The following is a 19,406-nucleotide window of genomic DNA, read 5'->3' on the forward strand; positions in this document are numbered from 1 at the left end:
TAGAATTGCAAACTGTCTTCACTTTCAATATTTTTTTAATATTTGATCAGTTTTCACTCGTCTGATTTGAAAACGAGTTATTTGTCAGTTTGTTTTGTAGTTTTTACTGTATGAGGTGCTCATACATTTATTCGGGTTGACTGGCCCTCCGAAAGAAGCTATGACTACGACGCGGCCGGCGAAAAAAATGAATTTGACACCCCTGATCTAGCATGTGTTTTAGACATCTCTCAGGCAAATGAGTTTGTTTTGTACTTTTCACACACATGCACATTGGCGAGATAACTGCAGTACTTCTTTATTTCTTAGGTTTTGTGCAAAACAACGAACGGTGCATCGCATTGACCCAGCATCAGACAGGTTGAGGCAAATATGCTGCTACTCGGTGGCAGCACTTGGAATTCATCTAGTAAAGCAACTGTGCTTTGAATTGAAAGCCAAGGTCCTGAAGTTACACGCTATGTTTATGAATTCAATTGACTTGAGCAGCAACCTGGACTGGACAGCAACAGCCTTTTTTTTGTAGTCAGACAGCCAATGAAGACATCAGGCCCTGTAACAAAACATGCAAGGTTCACATTCAAGAGATGCACCATCGATTGAGGCACATCGCGAATGATGACTGACACCAAAGTTGACTTTATTTACAAGACCACCAGCAGGAAGCAAACACACCACTGTTGATTTTATTCACAAGAATGCCCACATGATGCATGACGATTCAAAACAAACCAAAAAATGGCTGACTAGATTACAATAACAGCTTTTACTTGTACAGATAAATGTACCAACATTCTGCAAGATTCTGAGTTCGGTGGCCATTTTAAAGCAGGGTTGCCAAAGATGACTTATTGATCGCAACAGAGACCGTTTGTACGCTTGTCGTTTGCATCTATGGGTGTCTGGCTACTTGGCTTTTGTCAACAATTTAGAATGCATCCAGCTTTTCTTTGTGTAGTTAAAAATAATAAAAAGCCTGACACTGCATTTAACAAGTCAATTTTGTTTCAGCCTAACTTTACAATTGTCTTGTCATTGAGGATGTCTCAAATGATTCCAGTCTGTATGCATGATAGACTGCCAATGCCAATGTTTAAAATGGACCACTTGATTTCAGTTCACAGTTTAATTGCAGTTCAGTGGTACACATACACACACAATTACAGTATAAACAGTTCATTTCATGATTAAAAAAAACAGTAAAACAACAATATTGCAAAATGACGCCGCGCTGAGAAAGAAAGAAAGAGGCATCATGCAGATAGCCAGTGTGCACACCCAGTGAAAAAGTGGAGGGAGGGAGGGAAAGAAAGGACAAAAGAAAAAACAATGTCATACTCTCCTTAAATGCTGGCTGGGCGCTTTGCCCTCGCCGCATCCGCACCCGTCCGTCTCGTGCCGGCCGCTCATCACGGGCGAAGGTCCGCCGATGGTTAGCTCCCCCCCTCCTGGTCCTGTCCAGTCCCTCTCTGTGCAGGCACTCGTCCGATCCACTGCCCCAGCAATCCTGAAAGACAGACATATGTATTGTGGTGGTTTTGGCAAGGGGAAAAATTCCACTAGCACAAGTGCAAAAAGACAAACGGCACTCAGTTGCATGCAGCTCACTTCTGTCAACGTAATCATTACCTGCCCCCTCCCTGGTCTTGTGGGTGCAACCCAGTCCCTCTCGGTGCAGGCTGGCGCTCGCCCCATCCGCTGCCAGCTGAAAGGCAGAAAAATAAGGAAATCAAATTAAAACCAACAAGCGTGTACACTACGCTTGCAGATTGGATTGCCATGTCACCGCCTCTGGCCAGCCTTGGCCAGTCATGCATCAGGCTCCTCTTCAACACTTGGCGACTGCTTTCTTTGGGTGATTCCTTCCTTTGCTCACCAATCGCGGGTCTGGTGGCCTCCGTCCACCGGCTCTTCGTTTCATACATCGTCTCTTCCACCTTTCAAGACAAGCACAAAAGTCTCGCTGCGCCGTCGCTTGCCGTCGCTTGCGCTTGCTGTCGCTGCGCGGTCGCTTGCCGTCGCTTGCGCTTGCTGTCGCTGCGCGGTCGCTTGCGCTTGCCGTCGCTGCGTGGTCGCTTGCGCTTGCCGTCGCTGCGCAGTCGCTGCGCGGTCGCTTGCGCTTGCGCGGTCGCATGCGCGGTCGCTTGCGCGGTCGCTTGCCGTCGCTGCGCGTTTCACACTCAATGAGGGCTGCACAACATGTTGGAAAATGACTGATATGGCAGTATTGGGCCAGACCACTGCATTGAGGCAAGTTGTGCAAAATTCTTGGATGGAGGTTAACTATTTGATCGCAATGAGATCAGTTAGATTAGTTAACTAACTTACATCAATGACTTATTGTCTTAACTCATTACAAATAGTTAGGCAAGAAAACATTTCATTTGAGACATGAAAAAAAAATAATTCTTTGCTGTCTTTAAGTGCATGTCAATAACGTAGACCACCATATGGCAATTTTCCAATACACGTGCAGCCCTACACACGTCACCATTGGTGTCCAAATGGCAGCCTCGGGGCAACTTGATCAACACCACACGAATGAACGCAACACTGCATTGTAGCACAAAATATGTATGAAAACATTTCGTGATTGATTTAATGAATTTGTGTAAAAGAATTCTGAATTTGTTTCAGTATGCAGCCCTCCAGCAGACATTGGGACACCGCTGGTGTAATTTAAAAAAAAACCCTAAATCTATTTCACACGTTGAAGCTGCGCAGGTCGACGCCTCCAGGGAAGCGGGTCTCCCTCAGAACTCGGCGACTTCAGATCGATGCTACAGCAGTCAGTCCACCTCTGATCAGATTGTGTCACGTCCCGCTCGCCATCTGTAGAAACAGAAACAAATGTTAGAAACTCCAAGAGCACCCCAAGTTGTCGGTCACTTGCTTACTTGATCACAGCGACTAGCTGCTTTTGGTGACCGTCGCCGGGTCGGATCGGGCCGTGCGCCTCTCCCCCATTTTGCGTCCGGCCTGCAAATGGCAGAACATGCAATGAGTTGGGCGCCGCTCGCATCATTATGTCTTCCTCGTGGACCGGCTCGCCCAAACACCGCCCCCTACACCTAGAGAACAAAGGACGCACAGTGGTAGGTTAGGCATCGATCGAGCACAACAGTGGTAGGTTAGAAAAATACACACAATGTGACTGTCTCGCTCCAACACCTAGGGGAGAACAAAGAACGCAAGTACCACAGTGGTGGTAGGTTAGAAAAAGAAAACGTCACAAGTCAAACTGCAAAATTGGACATTCGGGATCGGCTCGCTCCAACGCCGCCCTACACCGATCGGGGAGAACAAAGAACGCAGCCAAGCACGACAGTGGCAGGTTAGAAAAAGACACAAAATGGTACAAGTCATATGACAAGCTTGGACATTGGGCTCCGCGTCAAAGTTCAGTTTTGTCTCCATCCAAGTCACCACGTCCTCCCCCAAATGATCCGTCAATGGCAACCAAGCGCTGACACCGCTGGATCCAGATAAGCCACAACCTCTTAAGCAAGACCAACCGTCAGACCCCCAAACACTGGCCACACCTGCAACCTTTCCGTCGTGCACCCATAACCAAAGGCAACCACACTGCCCCCTCCTGGGCACATGATCAGCACACGTCGACTTTTGCAGCGTGCTGCTTGATTCTTGACTTGATATAGATAGCATTGCTCCTTTGGATATGGCATTGCTCCTTTGGATATGGCATTGCTCCTTTGGATATGGCCATTGCTCCTTTGGATATGGCCTTGCTCCTTTGGATATGGCCTTGCTCCTTTGGATATGGCCTTGCTCCTTTAGATATGGCCTTGCTCCTTTGGATAAGCCATTGCGCCTTTGGATAGGCCATTGCGCCTTTGGATAGGCCATTGCGCCTTTGGATAGGCCATAGCGCCTTTGGATAGGCCATTGCTCCTTTGATTAGGCCATTGCTCCTTTGATTAGGTAGGCCATTGCGCCTTTTCATATGGAATTATACTTTTCCCATTCGGCTCCTCTTGCAGCCTACAAAAACACAGACAGCCATTAATATTTGTGCTGGGAAGCTAAAACTCGACAACCATTGTGTGTTGGGAAGCTGAAACTTGACAAAAACAGGTTTTCACCTGATTTAGGACGACTCTTCCTCAGTGTCCTCAACATCACTGAAAGGGCGCCTCAAGAGCCTCCTGCTTGCTTTGTATAGAAGGATGCTGGCTGGGCGGCCTTTTTTAGTGCTACAAAAGACAAGCAAATTATTGCAACAAAAATAGACATTGAGTGCCAATGTAATGATTTTTTTACCAACAATTATACATACTATTTTGAAAAAATATATATATTGTAGTAAATTTTAATTTATCAAAATTATAGTTAATATTTTAATTTTACACATTCTAAGTAGAGTTTTACATTTGAAAAAATATATAATCATTACATTGTAGTAAATTATGAGAATTATTCAAGATTATAAGTCATATTTTATTTTCATCATCTACAACTCACCTCACATTGGACAGATGATCCAGGTTGACAAGCAAATTATTGCAACAAAAATAGACATTGAGTGCCAATGTAATGATTTTTTACCAACAATTATACATACTTTTTTGAAAAAAAATATATTGTAGTAAATTATAATTTATCAAAATTATAGTTAATATTTTAATTTATACATTCTAAGTAGAGTTTTACATTTGAAAAAATATATAATCATTACATTGTAGTAAATTATGAGAATTATTCAAGATTATAAATCATATTTTATTTTCATCATCTACAACTCACCTCACATTGGACAGATGATCCAGGTTGGCGGCGTCCAAAACGGGAGAAAATAACCTGCGCAAATGTTTGTTGCGTAACGGAACGAGAGCGGGCGGGCCTCATCTTTGAATGGATTTGGTCCGATTTGGACATGACGTAACATATTCGTTACATTCACCAGTTTGCATGACACGGAAATGGCACACGCATAATATAAAATAATGAAAAAATTGTTTAGTTGACTAGAGTCAAACTAACATTTCGTATAGTCAGACAAACACGCGCTTATCGGCGGCGTCATTTACGAACCTTCTACAAACAAACGAATGAAAAAATGCTGGCCAGCATTAAAAAAAAAAACGCGAAAGACATTTAAAATGCCACCAAAACGCGCAACGACGCGACGCAAAGTCGATTGTGGCGTGCCGTGCCCAAACCTCAAGCACTCCCTGGACAGCGAAAATCCTGCAAGAAATAAAAAACGGCATCGTAAGAAACTGCAAACATTTACTCACGGGCTAAATTGCCTGCGACCTACAATTTACCTCCAGGCCCACCGTCGCGGTGGACGTGACGTTGCCGAGTCACGAGAGTACGACAGTCCTAACTTCGACGCCTACAGTCGCCGTGTGAAAATCCTCCAACAAACAAACACGGCGTCCGTCGTGAGAGACGGCAAGAAACGACAAACATTTGCTCCCTTACCTGAGAAAATGCCACACACTCGGTGGCACCTGCATTTGAGAACTCCCCTTGAGCGCGAAAATCGTGCAACAAACACGGCGTCCGTCGTGAAAAACGGCAGGAGACGACAAACATTTGCCTGCTTACCTGAGAAACCGTCCGCCGCCACGCGCCTGGTGGCACCTGCATATAATAACTCCCCTTGAGCACACCTGTCTTCAATTTACCGAAAGCCCTGACGTCACACCCGTCAATTCAAATCTTCTTCTCCTGATCGTCCAACGGCGCTCCGCACACTGACGCCGCCAGGTGGTCGCCTGTCATGGTGACTACTGTGGAAAGGGTTGCTTCGGACTATTCGATGAAACTTTGAACACCGAACATGTTTGGATGGATACCCTATCAATATAACCAAATCTCCTTTTGTTTCCGAGCAGGCTCTGGTCGAGTGGTTGACGCCATTGCCTTCAATCAAATGAAATTATTTGTATCGATAGTTCATCCTAAAATGAATTGTTCTTGCAAAAATTCTGCATCCGTTGCAGTGCTCCCGTGGACTCATTTTCAATTCAGTTGTTAAGAAACACCACACCGTTGCACAGAGACAATTCTTGAGTCACATCAAATAAATCATTTTCAAACGGGTCCAAACAGGTTTTTCCGTCACGGCTACAAAGATCTTTAGATCTTTTCGTTCACTCTCGTTGTATGACATGACATGTCAATTCCTGGCGTTTCATGGGATTTTGCGCCCCCTTGTGGAATATGTCGCCTTGTGTAGAAGAGATGCGGGGTCACAGTTGGTTCCCATTTGAGCTACAAGTTGTCGATGATTTTTTATCAGATTTCATGAGAGCTCGGGTCAGTTAACATATAAAATCACACTTGTTTCCTGCTACAGCCGTACAATTATTTAGCAAGTACAAAAAATAACAGCAAAAATGTCAACGTTTCAGCTTATCAGAAACCACTTCTTTAAATAAAAAATAATCATTTTTTAAACGTCAAATTGAAGAAAGAGACAGGGAGCCCTTTAAAATGTCCATAGATCTGCATCGAATTCTACTCTCGACTGCATTCAAAACAAACTTCACCTTCAAGCAAGTGTTTGGTTTTAGCGATGAATATCTTTTAACTGGCATTTTGTTCTGCATTCTGCAGTTCAGACCGCAGTGTGAACTTTGTTTTGTTTTGAGTTTTTTCTTCCTGAACTTATCTTTAGACTTTCCCAGCTGGTTGTGTCACATGCATCCATGACTAGTCTTGTATCATTTCCTCCAACAAAAAAGAAAAAAAACCCATCTCTCTGCCTGCTCCAATAAAAACTCGATTGTGAAACACATGATGAAGTTGCGTGTATCTGGTAAATTTGTCTGCAACCCCCCCCCCCCCCCCCCTTCTGTATACGTAGCACAGCAGATTAAAACTAACTACCTCATAAATATAAATAAACAAATAAATAAATAAATAAATAAATAAATAAATAAATAAATAAATAAATAAATAAATAAATAAATAAATAAAACTATACAAAGAACTGTGACAGTTGTACTTTTTTTTATTTGGCAAATTAACAATGGACCTTCTATGATTCTCCAGGTGGAAAAAAAAATCAACACTTTCGTGAGCACATTGATACAATGTAAAACACGCACTTACATAATTTGTGTATTTTGGGGTTAAAACCGTCATTTAAGTTGGGAAAAACATTTAAAATAAACAAAAGTATTTGCCATTTCTGGCAACAATGTGAGTTAGTACAATATAGCAAGAAAGTTATTTGCTTCCAAAAATGCTGAGATGCTTTTATTTATACCTTTAAGTAGGGGAACAATAAGTTCTGTCAATTCACAAAGTTGAAGATGCAGTAAAGCCAATTTTCCATTTGCAAAACTTTATTTTGTTGAATGGCCCAACTTTAAATCGTATCAAGGTTTGCTGCTTTAAAATTTTGAGTTGACTCCAGTTTTTTTTTAAGTGCACATGAAAGCGAAACTTCATTCAGACACAAAATTCAATCATTACGAAACTCCCCACTTCTTGTCACGTTGACCATCATTAGCCACTTTGAAAATTTTGACATTCCGCCACTGGGCAGGGTGACCGGCCTAGATAAAAAGGAGCTTCCCTTCAATAGTCAACGCAAACATTGAGACAAGCAATGCTGCGTAAGGTAGGGGACTGTCTCCTGAGTGGATTCGAAAGACAAACTAGATGATGGTGCTGGTGTTTTTTTGAGTGTGTTTTTACCTTTTCTATTGCAGGGTGTTACGGAGAGCTTCGGAGCCGCCATCCACGCCCTGGGCGCCAGCCACCTGACGGACGGCGTGATAAGGCGCAGTAAACGGATGATGCTGGACACCCTGGGCGTGGGCCTGCTAGGAACCAGGACGGACGTCTTCGACAAAGCTCTCAAGTACAGCCAGGTACACTCCACCTGATGTCCACTTTTTTTATAATCTCATACAGACTTTTCACAAAACTGTAAGTACAAGCTGTTAAATAAAAAGCATGCTAAAAGATCTGAACAGAAGAACTTATTTACCTTTTATTTTAATGTGGATGGTGTTAGTTGTTCCAGTCAGAGGAGAAGAGCAGCGTTTGGGGGAAATCAGACATAGCTGTATCTCCTCACTTCGCCGCGTTTGTCAACGGCGTCGCTGTAAGTTTGGTCACATGACATATACGGCTCGAGAGACACGCGAGATCTATTTGAAACTTTGGCTGGGTGGTTCCAGGTTCACTCCATGGACTTTGACGACACATGGTATCCCGCCACTCATCCCTCGGGGGCGGTGCTGGCCTCACTGCTCGCCTTGGCGGAGGTTACGCCCACGACGCCTTCCGGCGTGGAACTGTTGCTGGCTTTCAACGTTGGCATCGAGGTGCAGGGCAGACTCTTGAGGTTCTCCAGGGAGGCCTTTGACATCCCTAAAAGGTATATACTTGCACATATGTAAGGAACACATTAAAGTGTTAAGTTTTGATTGGTGCATATGGTTGTTGGGGTCAAATGTCAGCTCATACATTTATTTGGCTTGTGCGATGCTCCTTTTGTCAACCAGCAAAGGAAAGTGTTACATGCTGTATGTGATGTAACCACTAATGGTCGTGGAAGAAAAACACATCTCATGATTCCTGGATGGAGATACAGTATGGGATGACATCATTGTCCCTAATGAAATGTCTCTCTTCAGATTCCATCCTCCCAGCGTAGTTGGCGTGATGGGCAGCACAGCGGCCTGTGCCAAGCTTTTGGGTTTATCCTCCCGGCAATGCGCCAACGCTCTGGCCATCGCGGCGTGCTCAGCTGGGGCGCCGCTGGCCAACGCCGCCACCCAAACCAAACCCCTGCACATGGGCTACGCCGCCCAGAGGGGCCTGGAGGCCGCTCGGCTAGCCCAGACGGGCCTGGAGGGCAACCCGGCCATATTGGACGTGGAGCACGGCTTCGGGGTTTACTATGAAGACTACAACCCGTCTGCAATGACGCTCCCTGGTGTTGGCGGATCAAGTTGGGTCCTCGAGGAACAAGACGTGGCCTTCAAGCGCATACCCGCTCATTTGGGAATGCACTGGGTGGTGGATGCCGCTCTGACGGCTCGCGCTAAGATCCCAAACTTGGACGTGAGTCAGATAAAACGCATCACACTGAAAGTTCCACCTTCCAGGTACATCGACTGCGCTTTTCCCACCACGGAGCACCAGGCCAGGCATTCGTTCCAGTTCAACGCCTGTTCCGCCATCTTGGATGCCGCCATGTCGGTGGGATCATTCAGCAAAGCTCAAAGGGAGCGTCGGGATCTTAAAGAGCTCCTGGGAAAAGTAGAGGTGCATGTTCCTGGGGATAACCTGGCCAGCTTTGACAAGATGTACAGCGAGGTTGTCATAGAAACCAATCAAGGGGAGAGCTTCTCGGCAAAGTGCGATACATTTTACGGACACTGGAGAAATCCACTGAGGCAGGAGGACCTGGTGGACAAGTTCATGGCCAATGCTTCTTTCGTCTTGAGTTCAGAGGGAGCTGAAGGGGTGCTGGACACTATAGGGAACATAGAAACAGAGAAAGAATGCACAGCACTGCATTCATACTTGAAATGGACGACTGACGTTATGGCTTAAGGACTTGGTCTTAAAGTGGATGAGGAAAAATAAGGCAACGTTCTTGCACTGCATATATTGGTTGCACGTGAATGAAAATCAAGTATTGTATTAACCCCTAAAACTTACTTTAATACATACTAGCTTTCTAAAGATTTTTTTCAGAATTAAACAATGAAGTCATGTTTGTAAAAATGTACTGTAGTCAGTCTGACTTAATGTATTTTTAAAACTAAGTGTACAAGATCATTTAAAACTTTGATTGTGCAATAAAAAACATGTATTTCCACCTTTTTTATGTATTGATAAAACAAAACTCATACTGAGAAGCTGATTATTTTTTCTTACCGAGGACAAACAATTATCTTTTTGTAGCTATGGATTTTTGCATTTCTTTTGGTATAAAACTGTCTTTTAATGCACACAAAAATGCACATTATTATTGTTGTCTAATGAAAAACCTGCATGCCAAAAGTTTGATTCTGATAAATAAAATTGGGAAAAGGCAATGAGCTGGACTCAGCAATCTTTGATACATTTATTGCATTTGTACACTAACACACCATTAGACAGTGGATAGATTTGTAATTTCTACTGTCTGTTTTTTTACTTCTTATTTTTCACTCTTGTCCAATCACAAACTTCTCTAGTTCTGCCACTCTATTCCCACACTGCTCAAAAATACTCTATGGAAAATTTGATTGCAGCCACTGAGTAGCATTATAATATTTCCTAGGACAAAACCTATACCAAGGAGTGAAGCTTTACGCCGCATGTTGTATGTTTTACGTGGAAGTGTTTTATGATTTCCTACCACCATTTAGGCTTGATTTAGCGCTAGCAGCAAGCGTTAGCAATAAGGTTAGTTAAAACACATTTTTCTTCACCACGTATGAGCTAGCTTGGCAGATTTAGGCTAGCTTGAGCACGCCTTGTACCATGGAGCCGATTCCGTCAAAGACCTCGTGCATGGGCGCATCGCACATGAAGGCACAGGTGGTCACCAGCTTATTCTTGTGGTCCACGTGGCTCTGGCTCACACTTGTGCTCACGTGCTTGCAGCCCAGCTGGTTGATGTTGGCTGCAGTGTCTGTCGTGTTGGGGTACCTAAAAGGGGAAGGACCGGAGGCTCAAATCAACGGTCGAGCGGTGATCTGGGAAGTCAAGCTGAGGTAGTTTGTACGTACTTGTCATCATTCTCCAGGCCTACGGTGACTTCGCATCCAGGAAACACTTTGGCTGCCAGCACAGGCGAGATGCAGCAGAGGCCGATGGGTTTGCCCTCGCCGCGGAAAGCCTCCAACACCGCTTTGACCTCACCGTTGACCGAGCAGTCCTTACCCTGCACCGCCCATGTGCACAAATTCTTTGCCGCCCCAAAACCACCTGCCCAAACGTGACCACAACCGTTAGGGACATTAACAACGTGCATTTATTTATATGCCCGTAAGTTCATGGGAAACTTAATACAAAAGAACAGCAGCTGATTTGCTTAAGGTGTGGGACAAACAAACGATCAAAAGTAAAAATATTGTCACAGCTCTAATTTTTAAACAAATAGTTAAACACAAACAGCACAGAAACGTGGAGTGAGAAATTATATAAAATTACTCACCGGCATAATGTGCATATTATATTTTTACTGCAACACTACTTTGTGTCATTGAATTAAAATCGACACGCGTTATCTGCATATTTGCACCACACTGCCCCCTGGGAGGCCAAGGTGCACACAACAAGCAGCACATAAAAGACAAGTGGAACAAAAACTGACTTTCATCGAAATTGCAAGACATAGTGTTATCAAGTATAGGAGAGTACTGTGCATTCTGAAGATCTGATCATGAATTTTATCGACAAAAATTCAGAAAATTAGTCAGAAGTTAATTTTTTTCAATGGATTTTTAGTACTGTAACAAAAAATAAAAACTCAGAATATCGTCTAAATAAAGATATGCACTTTGCCAAGTGACGTAACGAGTACAAAACAAACAGAAGCAGGTACCATGACGTCACCTGGGAAAATGATGGCGTCATGGTCTTTGACGCTAAGTTTGGAAAGGTCCTGGATGTTTCCACGGGCCAGCCTGGCGCTCTCCACCAGCACGTTCCTCTTCTCCTGCGTAGGTTCGCCTGTTACGTGATTCACCACATGCATCTGCTCCACGTTGGGAGCGAACATGTTCACCTGGAATCAAGACGGGACGTCACACACGCGCGAATTCCCACGTCACAAGTGGATGTACCTTCACGTTTCACCTACACTTGCGCCCCCACGGCTCAAATGCACCAGAATGGCGGAAGCTTCGTGGATCTCGCTGCCGTCGTAGACCCCGCAGCCCGCCAAAACCACAGCCACGCGTTTGCTCATTTGTGCAGAATAGAAGGTTTTATTCGCCACTTGGACGGTGCTGCGTGAGCGTAATAAGTTTCGTCCACACACTTCAATAACATTAATCATGGCGGCCGACTGACAAATTGACAGGACGGCCCCCTTTGATCTTCTTCTCCGGTCATTCATCCGCAGCGTTGGAAAAACAGCGACCTCCTACGCAAACTATTGATACTGCAGTACAATATTCCACATTTCTCCATTTGCAAATGATACAGCATTTCAACGGGCAACATTAATATGACTTTGTTTTCTTAAAACATACAACTGATACATTAAACTTGCGTCTTTGAAAGTCAATAGATTTTTGTTTGGATCACAACTATAAAAAAAATAGTGCTTATTGAGTCTCCTGTTAGAGAGAGAAAGTCAACAAAACCACGTGACCAGCGTTGCGGAAGTCCTGCATGCTTTCGAAAGAGCGAGGATTGAGCGACAGAGACTCATCTCAGTCTTCTTGTCCACATTTTGAATTTCGACCATGCGTCGCTCGGATATTCGTGTCTGTTTATTGGACTTGTTGGTGTTTCTTCACGTCGGCAATGCGTTCCGGAATCAAACGTGGCCGGTGCCTTACAGGTAAGAAAAAACAAAAAGTTCCGTTAACGTCAAGTCATGTGACACAAACCCAGACTTCGTGACACTATTTAGTGTTTACAACAGAATAACTTATTAAGTTTATGTTTACAGTTTTTATGATCAATTTAGTAATTAACTAAGTTGGGAAGGTGAATAAAAATTGCTGCGCTCCCACCGGCCACATTATTAGGTACACTAGACTAGGGCAAGAGCTGCTTTACAAAATGAATTTAGATGATTGATACTGTCACAGTCATATTGTTTTAACAGTATGTTTATGGTTGTAGTCTACTTTAAGATAACAAGTATCAATACAATGACTCAGATTCACTCCTAGTTACTTACCTGCAGGTCCAAAACAATATTAGGAGAAAACAATAAGGCATTGTAGGCTCAATTGCAATCCTTGTTGTCTATACAAGCACAATCATTCTTACAGAATTTATGGAATTGTGATCTCTGCTGGAATCTCAGTAATTTTAATGTGATAATTCACTTAAATGCGAGGGAGAAACAAGCCACAATTCATTTTGTATCTTTGGGTTGGACACATAATGTTGCAAAAATAAAGATGTTATATCATGAATAATTTTTTGAAGAAGAGAATTAAGTATTAACAAGGATAAAGTTGTATTTCATGAGGAAAACGCTGTAATACTTTGAGTGGGAAAAAATCTGAAGAAAAAGTTAAATTACAAGATTATGCACGATACTCTGACGGAAAACTATTGATATTTAGCCATTAATTGAGTATAAAATGATGTTAAATCTAACTATTAAGATAATTAGTGTGTGAAAACAGGTAGTAATTTTCAGAGAACAAAGTTGTAATTGGGAAATTTGAATTTAGAATTTCTCAGATTTTGCAAAAGAAAAAAAGCTCGACATCTTCAGTGTACAGCTCAAACTTGCCAAGTTTAGAAGTGTCATGTTAGCAGTTTTTTTTTTTTTTTTTTCTCGAACGAACTTCCAGGCCACCATTTCTATGTGTGGAAAATAAGTCAAATATTATGAGGGGAAAAAAAAGTATTAAAACCGAGACGGAACCAACTAAGTGCATTGGAAAAGGATTTTAAAGATGCACAGCATAAGTGAAGTTGCCATTGGCATGAAAACGTGTGCTCAACAGACGCTTCGACCACCGTCCCCAAGTGGATGCTTACTGTCAAGCTCTTTACCCCTTCTGCCCCACCGGAGACCGAGAGGGCCGCATTCCCTTCATGAAGGACACTGACGTCATTTCAGTGTATCGTCTGCAGACTCCTGTGTGGGAATTCAAATATGGAAACATACTGGGAAAACTTGTGAGTCCAACATCATGGAAAAAATAGCAGTGCACCGGTATAACAACGACCAAATTTGTAACGTACTTTCCTGACTTGTTTATTAGCACATCATGCATGATGCTGTTGGCTTCAGCAGTGCAGAGACAGGGGCCAACTACACCATGGAGTGGTATGAACTCTTCCAGCTTGGAAACTGCACTTTCCCGCATCTAAGGCCGGACATGTTCGCCCCCTTCTGGTGCAACCAGGGCGCTGCGTGCTTCTTTGAAGGCATTGACGATTTCCACTGGGCGCAGAATGGCACCTTGGAGAAAATAGCAGAAATCAGTGGTAAGCCTTTTTTGGAGTAGCTGCAGTATAATGATTAAATGCACCTTAGTTATGAGACTGTCTGATACAATCCAAGATGATATGATCATACAATGATATAATACATGATATTATTTGATGCAAGTTTATCAACACTTGAATGTTGGCATACAAGTGGTTCTTGGCTAAGTCATTTTGTATTTAGGTGATCAGTTCAACCATCTGGCCCAGTGGGTGGTTGACGACAACACGACGGGCATCTACTACGAGACGTGGACGGTGCTTTCGCACGCGGGTCCCAACGCCACCATGTGGTTCGAGTCGTACGACTGCTCCCAGTTTGTGCACCGCACTTACCGCAAGCTGAGAGCGCTGGGTGCCAAACTATCCAGCCGCTCTCAGACCAACTACACAAAGATCTACCTGTACAGCGAGGAGCCCATCTACCTGGGCAACGACAGCGCCATATTTAGCCAGCCGGCGCTGAAGAACCTGGCGACAGACATCCGGGACTTTTACCAAGATTTCCGACCCCACCAGTCTCTGGCAGAGTTTGCCCTGAGCATGCTGGAGGCTTACAAGAAGGTGGTGATTGACAAAAGTTTCTACTTCTACTACAACTTTGAATACTGGAGGCTGCCCATGAAGCCTCCTTATGTGCACATCCAATACGAGGAAGTGCCTCTGCCTTCAAACTGACAACTGGGAGACTAAAAAACAAATTCTCTCACCTTATTTTTTTCTCCATATTAAAAATTATAGGGACAATAGCAAAACTAAAACCTGGATTGGTTTTAACTCAAAAAACCCTGATTCAAAGTGCTTGGAGCCACAAAGGTGATTATTTTGACAAATGTGTTCATTATATGTGCAGAGGAGTGAGGTTCTGATTGTTTATTAGCAGTAGATCACATGTCCAAAAATCTTGTACCAATCTTTAGTTAGGTGAGCCATAACACAAAGAACACGTGTTTAAATGGACAATCTGACTTGTCAAAACTCAAAATTACTGGGTCAACTTGTCAGCATAGATTTTTTTCTGACATTTTAGCAAATAACAGCCAACAGAAAAAAATAATGTAAACTATTTAAGCGCAAATTAGAGCTGCTGTCCAATTATAGGTTTTTATCTTCCATACTTTGCAATTAGTTGTCCTGAAGGTTTCTCCATTACTAACAGTTATTAATGACAAAAGCTTTATGTTATGCCACCTCAATGGAAAGAAAACCCTCACAGGGTGAAATAAAAGAAATACAAACATTTCTATGCCATTGCAATCAAACACACAGCGTTTTATATACAAATGCTTTTGACTTCCTTCTTAAAGGAAAAAAAAAAAGTTTCCACTCATCTGAACTTGCTACCCCACATTTGGGGAAGGGGCCATAAAAGGCAGGAAAGCAGAATGTACAGTTGAAAGAAACTAACGAGGATTTGTTACGAAATGCACCTGAGCAACCACGTAATAGCGCGGCCAAGTTAGGGCAAGTAAAAGCCAACCAGTCGACTACTGGAGGGTTAGAAACGATCTCAACTATGTCATTTTTCTATACATGTATCCACCACCGCTCCACCGACTAAGATCATTTGGTATTTGACGTAAGGTGCTTAGGAGAAAATCCAATTGTACAAACAAAAGCCCAAAAAAAAAAAAAACAATCACGTAAACAAACAAGGAAATGAAAACGTCCACGTTCAATGGACACTGAACAACTTCACGTGAACAATACGTACATATATACACATTTCACTCCCAGTCGTGGCCATTTTGATTCCATTTGCAGCGGCCATCTTCGACATACTCATTCGAAAGCCCCTCCTCGTTCCTTACTGTTGGCCATTGTAGTGCGAGCATAATTGTGCGGCGATCCGCTCCTGGGAAATTTTCCTTTCGCCGCGTGGTGACAAAGAATCCCGATGAGCTCTGTGGTTGGACGTGGTGTTAGACAGCTTTGTCCTGATGGCGGGCGAACATTTTGTTGTGCCCTTTGAGACTTCCGGGTCCACCGTAGTAGTCGTCGTCGTTATCCTCCTACCAGGTGGGCATCATGTCCGGAAACCAAACCCGGCCCAGGTGCTTGGAGACCTCCCAGTGGATCTCATCCAGGGAGTACTTGTGGTCGGGGATGAGCACCTCCTCCATGATGGAGAGCTGCGACAGGCGGCGACCGCACATTTTGACAAACTCCACGAAGGCGCTGCAGGTCACCTCACACTCTCCTAGACCGATGGCGGATAGCTGCGTGCAGCGCTTGGCGATGCGGATCAGTTCTTCATCAAGCGGGCGCAGGCCGTTGGCGCACACTACCAGCTCCACCAGGCGTGGGCAGTGCAGGCCCACGCGGCCCAACACCTCTTTGCTGACAGAGCGGCCGAAGTAAAGGTGCGTGACGGGAATCTCGTCATTGAAGAAGGGCCCGAACTCATCCTCGTACAGGAAGAAGTACATGACCAGGTTGAACTTGGGCGAGTGGCGCACCATGGCATCCCAGCTGCTTTTCTTGATGCTGTGGAAGTGCTGGCCCGGGTTCTCGCTCACCACATCGATGCGCAGATGCTCCAGATGCACATGCTTCTCTGAGGACAGGGCCAGCAGGAGTTCGTCGCTCAGGAGGTGGTAGTTCAACGCCAGCTCCCGCAAACCGTGGCACTGGTCCGCCACGCACAGGATCCCTGAAAAACAACACGCATTTATCAATAACTTTGCTTTTGAGGATGTTAAAAATCTTCTAACTTGTATCGGTCTACAGGTAGTTCAAATTGTGACAACTCGTACTAGAACCAATTGTTTCAGTCCATGATGCGTCCATGCACCTAATGATCTATTTCATGCATTTGGCAAAAGGACAGAAAAATAAATCCCGTCACTACACTTTAGAACTTCGGCGATGCAAATTTACTTCTGCTGCGGGTTCAACTTTCTTAGCGAAGGTAGAACTGATTGAAGTAAACACAGTTGGGTTTTGGTCACGTACCTGCCGGCGAGACGTGAGGACAGCTGCTCATCTTGAGCAACTTGAGTGTGTCGCTGTTGTTGGCCACCAGCACCTTCAGCGAGGGGTCATCCACTGGTGTGTCGTCGATCTTCAGCGACGAAAGCGATTTGGAGTTGACAAACACCACCGTCAGCGCTGAGATGAAGTGAGACTAAATGGGTGATAAAAATATAGCTTTATTTTTATAAATGTATTCCAGACTCCCAAAGGTACCTCAAACAAAACTATTATGATATTTAATATTGAAAAATATTTAACCCTGCCATCCAAACATACGTGGCAGGTCACATTTTTTTGATCTGAAACATTTGATACGAAAAATTTGCACAAAACTTAAATCTTATGATCGTGTAAATTATACCTTTGGGACCTCCATGAAACTGGGCCTGGCTGTTGAAATGAGCCCTAAGGTCTTGAGTGAGCAGTTCACCAACTGTGAAAGAATGTCACAAGCAGCCTCTGCAGACTCAGTGCTGCTATCCACCTGGCAAACACAATATCGAAAAAAAGAGGTTAAAACCCAATCTGTTGTTTCCCTGTCGGGTTTGTAAATATTTTAACCCTCCGCTCACACCTTGAAGCTGACATATTGCAAGTGGTTGGAGTGTCTCTTGATGATCTGCTTGATCAAGTCCGGATGTGTGGCTTTCAGGTAGGAGCTGGCTGGCTGGTTGAGCTCAAACTCGAAGCAGCGCCACAGCTCGGGCATGTGGAAGGCCTGGTTCCACCCACGGCACACCTGTGAGGCGAAGGCCCGGTCCAGCAGAGGAAGGTACTGGAAGATGTGCAGCAAAAGCTCCTGGGGCAGACAAGCCCAGTTTGCATCCAGCGAGCTGCCTGCCTCAGACGGCGGGCTTGACTGTTTCCGAACTTTCTTGCGAGGCTCAGGTGGACTCTTACTGGGGGAGCCTTCCTCCTTGGTGCCTTTTATCCTTTTCATCCTAAAATGTGAAAGTTTCAGGGTACAAATGAGTCAAAATAAGGCATGCTAACAAACACCAATGCAAGGGAACAATAAAGCGCTCTTCTGTTTCTGTATCATTACAGTAAATTAGTGATGGGAAAATAAAGCTTCAAATTTGCTTCATGAACCAGTTGTATTTTTTGACTCCTCTAGATGGTATTGTTCCTTGAACTAAAATAATTTAAGAAATGGCAAGTCAGTATACTTTTAGCCCAATGTTTAACAGCAAGTGTTATAGGAGTGAAAAAATACCGCTAGTTCATGAAGCAAATTTGAAGCTTCACTTTCCATCACTACAATACACGGGAGGCCAATCGGAGCCGTTTTAACCGCTGCCGAGTTTGACTAAGAAGGTAAATTCATACTTCAAATTTCAAGCAGCCCCTATACAACATGTCAGCTCTAAATATGCAACTTTAAAACGAACAAGATTGTGGTTAAGACAAAACTGATCGAAGGTTACGTGATCTTACGCTAAGTTTGTAAGCGTAATGCCAATACGGTGGTAAACGAGACATTAGATTTTTTGCTTCTTCGTGAGAAACTGCCCTAGGGCAACGTTAAGCACACTAAAAGCCACTCATTTACCTAAGTGTTGATTATTCAAAGGTAAACATTTTTTGGAGTCGAGTTCCCGCGACACGTACCCACCTTGTTTACACTTAGCTAGCTTGCTAGCAGGAAAATCCGACAACCGAGTTGACAGCTCAGCCCGGGCCCACGCTGAAAAAGATCATTCGGACCAGGAAAATAACAACCATCGGAGTTCGTTCGCAGGTTCTTTCCCAAGCTGTGAAAACACAGCTAGACGGTGTTTAGGAATAAGAAAGTGCCAAAGTGGCGCCTTGGCTTGGGTTGACCTAATTCCCTCGCTCACAGTTCGAGCTCAACCCCCCTGAGCCTGAAATGGCGAAGTGTTGTTGTCAAAGCCGCACTGCATTCTGGGATGGAGGCAAAATGGCGTACGATTCAACATACGGTTATTAATGTGCATTTTAGTTCTTCGAAGTAAACTGAATCTTTGGAATCAGTTCACTCAATTCACCGAATCGTCCGCGCACCCCCCTTCCCACGCACTGATCCGTTGTTGAATGGGGAAGGAAGGCAAGGCCACAGTCACTCACTCGGTTGTGAACCGGAAATTGCGTCACTGATAGCTACTTTTTAAAATACAGTAATCCCTCGTTTATCGCGGGTAATTGGTTCCAAAAAACCCCCGCGAAAAGTGAAATCCGCGAAGTACGGTCACTAAAAAGAACGAGTGAGCGGAAAGATGCTAGTTCGCGATCGTGCTAACACGCGACAATGTACTTCTAAAGGAATGTAAACAAACATTTGGAGCAATACTAAA

General features: G+C 44.0%; 4 protein-coding genes across 5 annotated transcripts; 2 read left to right on the plus strand and 2 right to left on the minus strand.

Annotated features, from left to right (window-relative positions):
• Positions 1 to 7,440: 7,440 nt before the first annotated feature.
• On the plus strand, positions 7,441 to 10,040 carry acod1 (aconitate decarboxylase 1). Its single transcript, XM_049727585.2, has 5 exons — positions 7,441 to 7,600; positions 7,692 to 7,853; positions 8,000 to 8,089; positions 8,166 to 8,365; positions 8,625 to 10,040. The coding sequence occupies exons 1-5, from the start codon at positions 7,589 to 7,591 to the stop codon at positions 9,547 to 9,549; spliced, it is 1,389 nt and encodes a 462-aa protein (XP_049583542.1). The 5' UTR covers positions 7,441 to 7,588; the 3' UTR covers positions 9,550 to 10,040.
• Positions 10,041 to 10,052: 12 nt separating this feature from the next.
• Positions 10,053 to 12,193, minus strand: zgc:162944 (uncharacterized protein LOC569993 homolog). The gene is made up of 4 exons (XM_049727588.2): positions 11,792 to 12,193; positions 11,545 to 11,716; positions 10,716 to 10,914; positions 10,053 to 10,635 (listed from the first exon to the last, which is right to left on the minus strand). The coding sequence occupies exons 1-4, from the start codon at positions 12,047 to 12,049 to the stop codon at positions 10,440 to 10,442; spliced, it is 825 nt and encodes a 274-aa protein (XP_049583545.1). The 5' UTR covers positions 12,050 to 12,193; the 3' UTR covers positions 10,053 to 10,439.
• On the minus strand, positions 11,896 to 19,180 carry fbxl3a (F-box and leucine-rich repeat protein 3a). Of its 2 annotated transcripts, XR_007483154.2 has the most exons (7): positions 18,707 to 19,180; positions 17,666 to 18,032; positions 17,453 to 17,575; positions 17,071 to 17,242; positions 15,830 to 16,768; positions 13,870 to 14,089; positions 11,896 to 13,762 (listed from the first exon to the last, which is right to left on the minus strand). XR_007483154.2 is itself a non-coding variant. In XM_049727586.2 (5 exons), the coding sequence occupies exons 2-5, from the start codon at positions 18,029 to 18,031 to the stop codon at positions 16,128 to 16,130; spliced, it is 1,302 nt and encodes a 433-aa protein (XP_049583543.1). In that variant the 5' UTR covers position 18,032; positions 18,707 to 19,180; the 3' UTR covers positions 14,974 to 16,127. The 2 variants fall into 2 exon arrangements, 1 of the variants encoding a protein (XP_049583543.1); XM_049727586.2 differs by lacking the exons at positions 11,896 to 13,762; positions 13,870 to 14,089 and having other exon boundaries at positions 14,974 to 16,768.
• On the plus strand, positions 12,349 to 15,355 carry cln5 (CLN5 intracellular trafficking protein). The gene is made up of 4 exons (XM_049727587.1): positions 12,349 to 12,499; positions 13,629 to 13,803; positions 13,890 to 14,115; positions 14,300 to 15,355. The coding sequence occupies exons 1-4, from the start codon at positions 12,402 to 12,404 to the stop codon at positions 14,791 to 14,793; spliced, it is 993 nt and encodes a 330-aa protein (XP_049583544.1). The 5' UTR covers positions 12,349 to 12,401; the 3' UTR covers positions 14,794 to 15,355.
• Positions 19,181 to 19,406: the final 226 nt, after the last annotated feature.

This window comes from Syngnathus scovelli, chromosome 8 (assembly GCF_024217435.2).
Source record: "Syngnathus scovelli strain Florida chromosome 8, RoL_Ssco_1.2, whole genome shotgun sequence".
In the NCBI taxonomy this organism is placed as follows: Eukaryota; Metazoa; Chordata; class Actinopteri; order Syngnathiformes; family Syngnathidae; genus Syngnathus; species Syngnathus scovelli.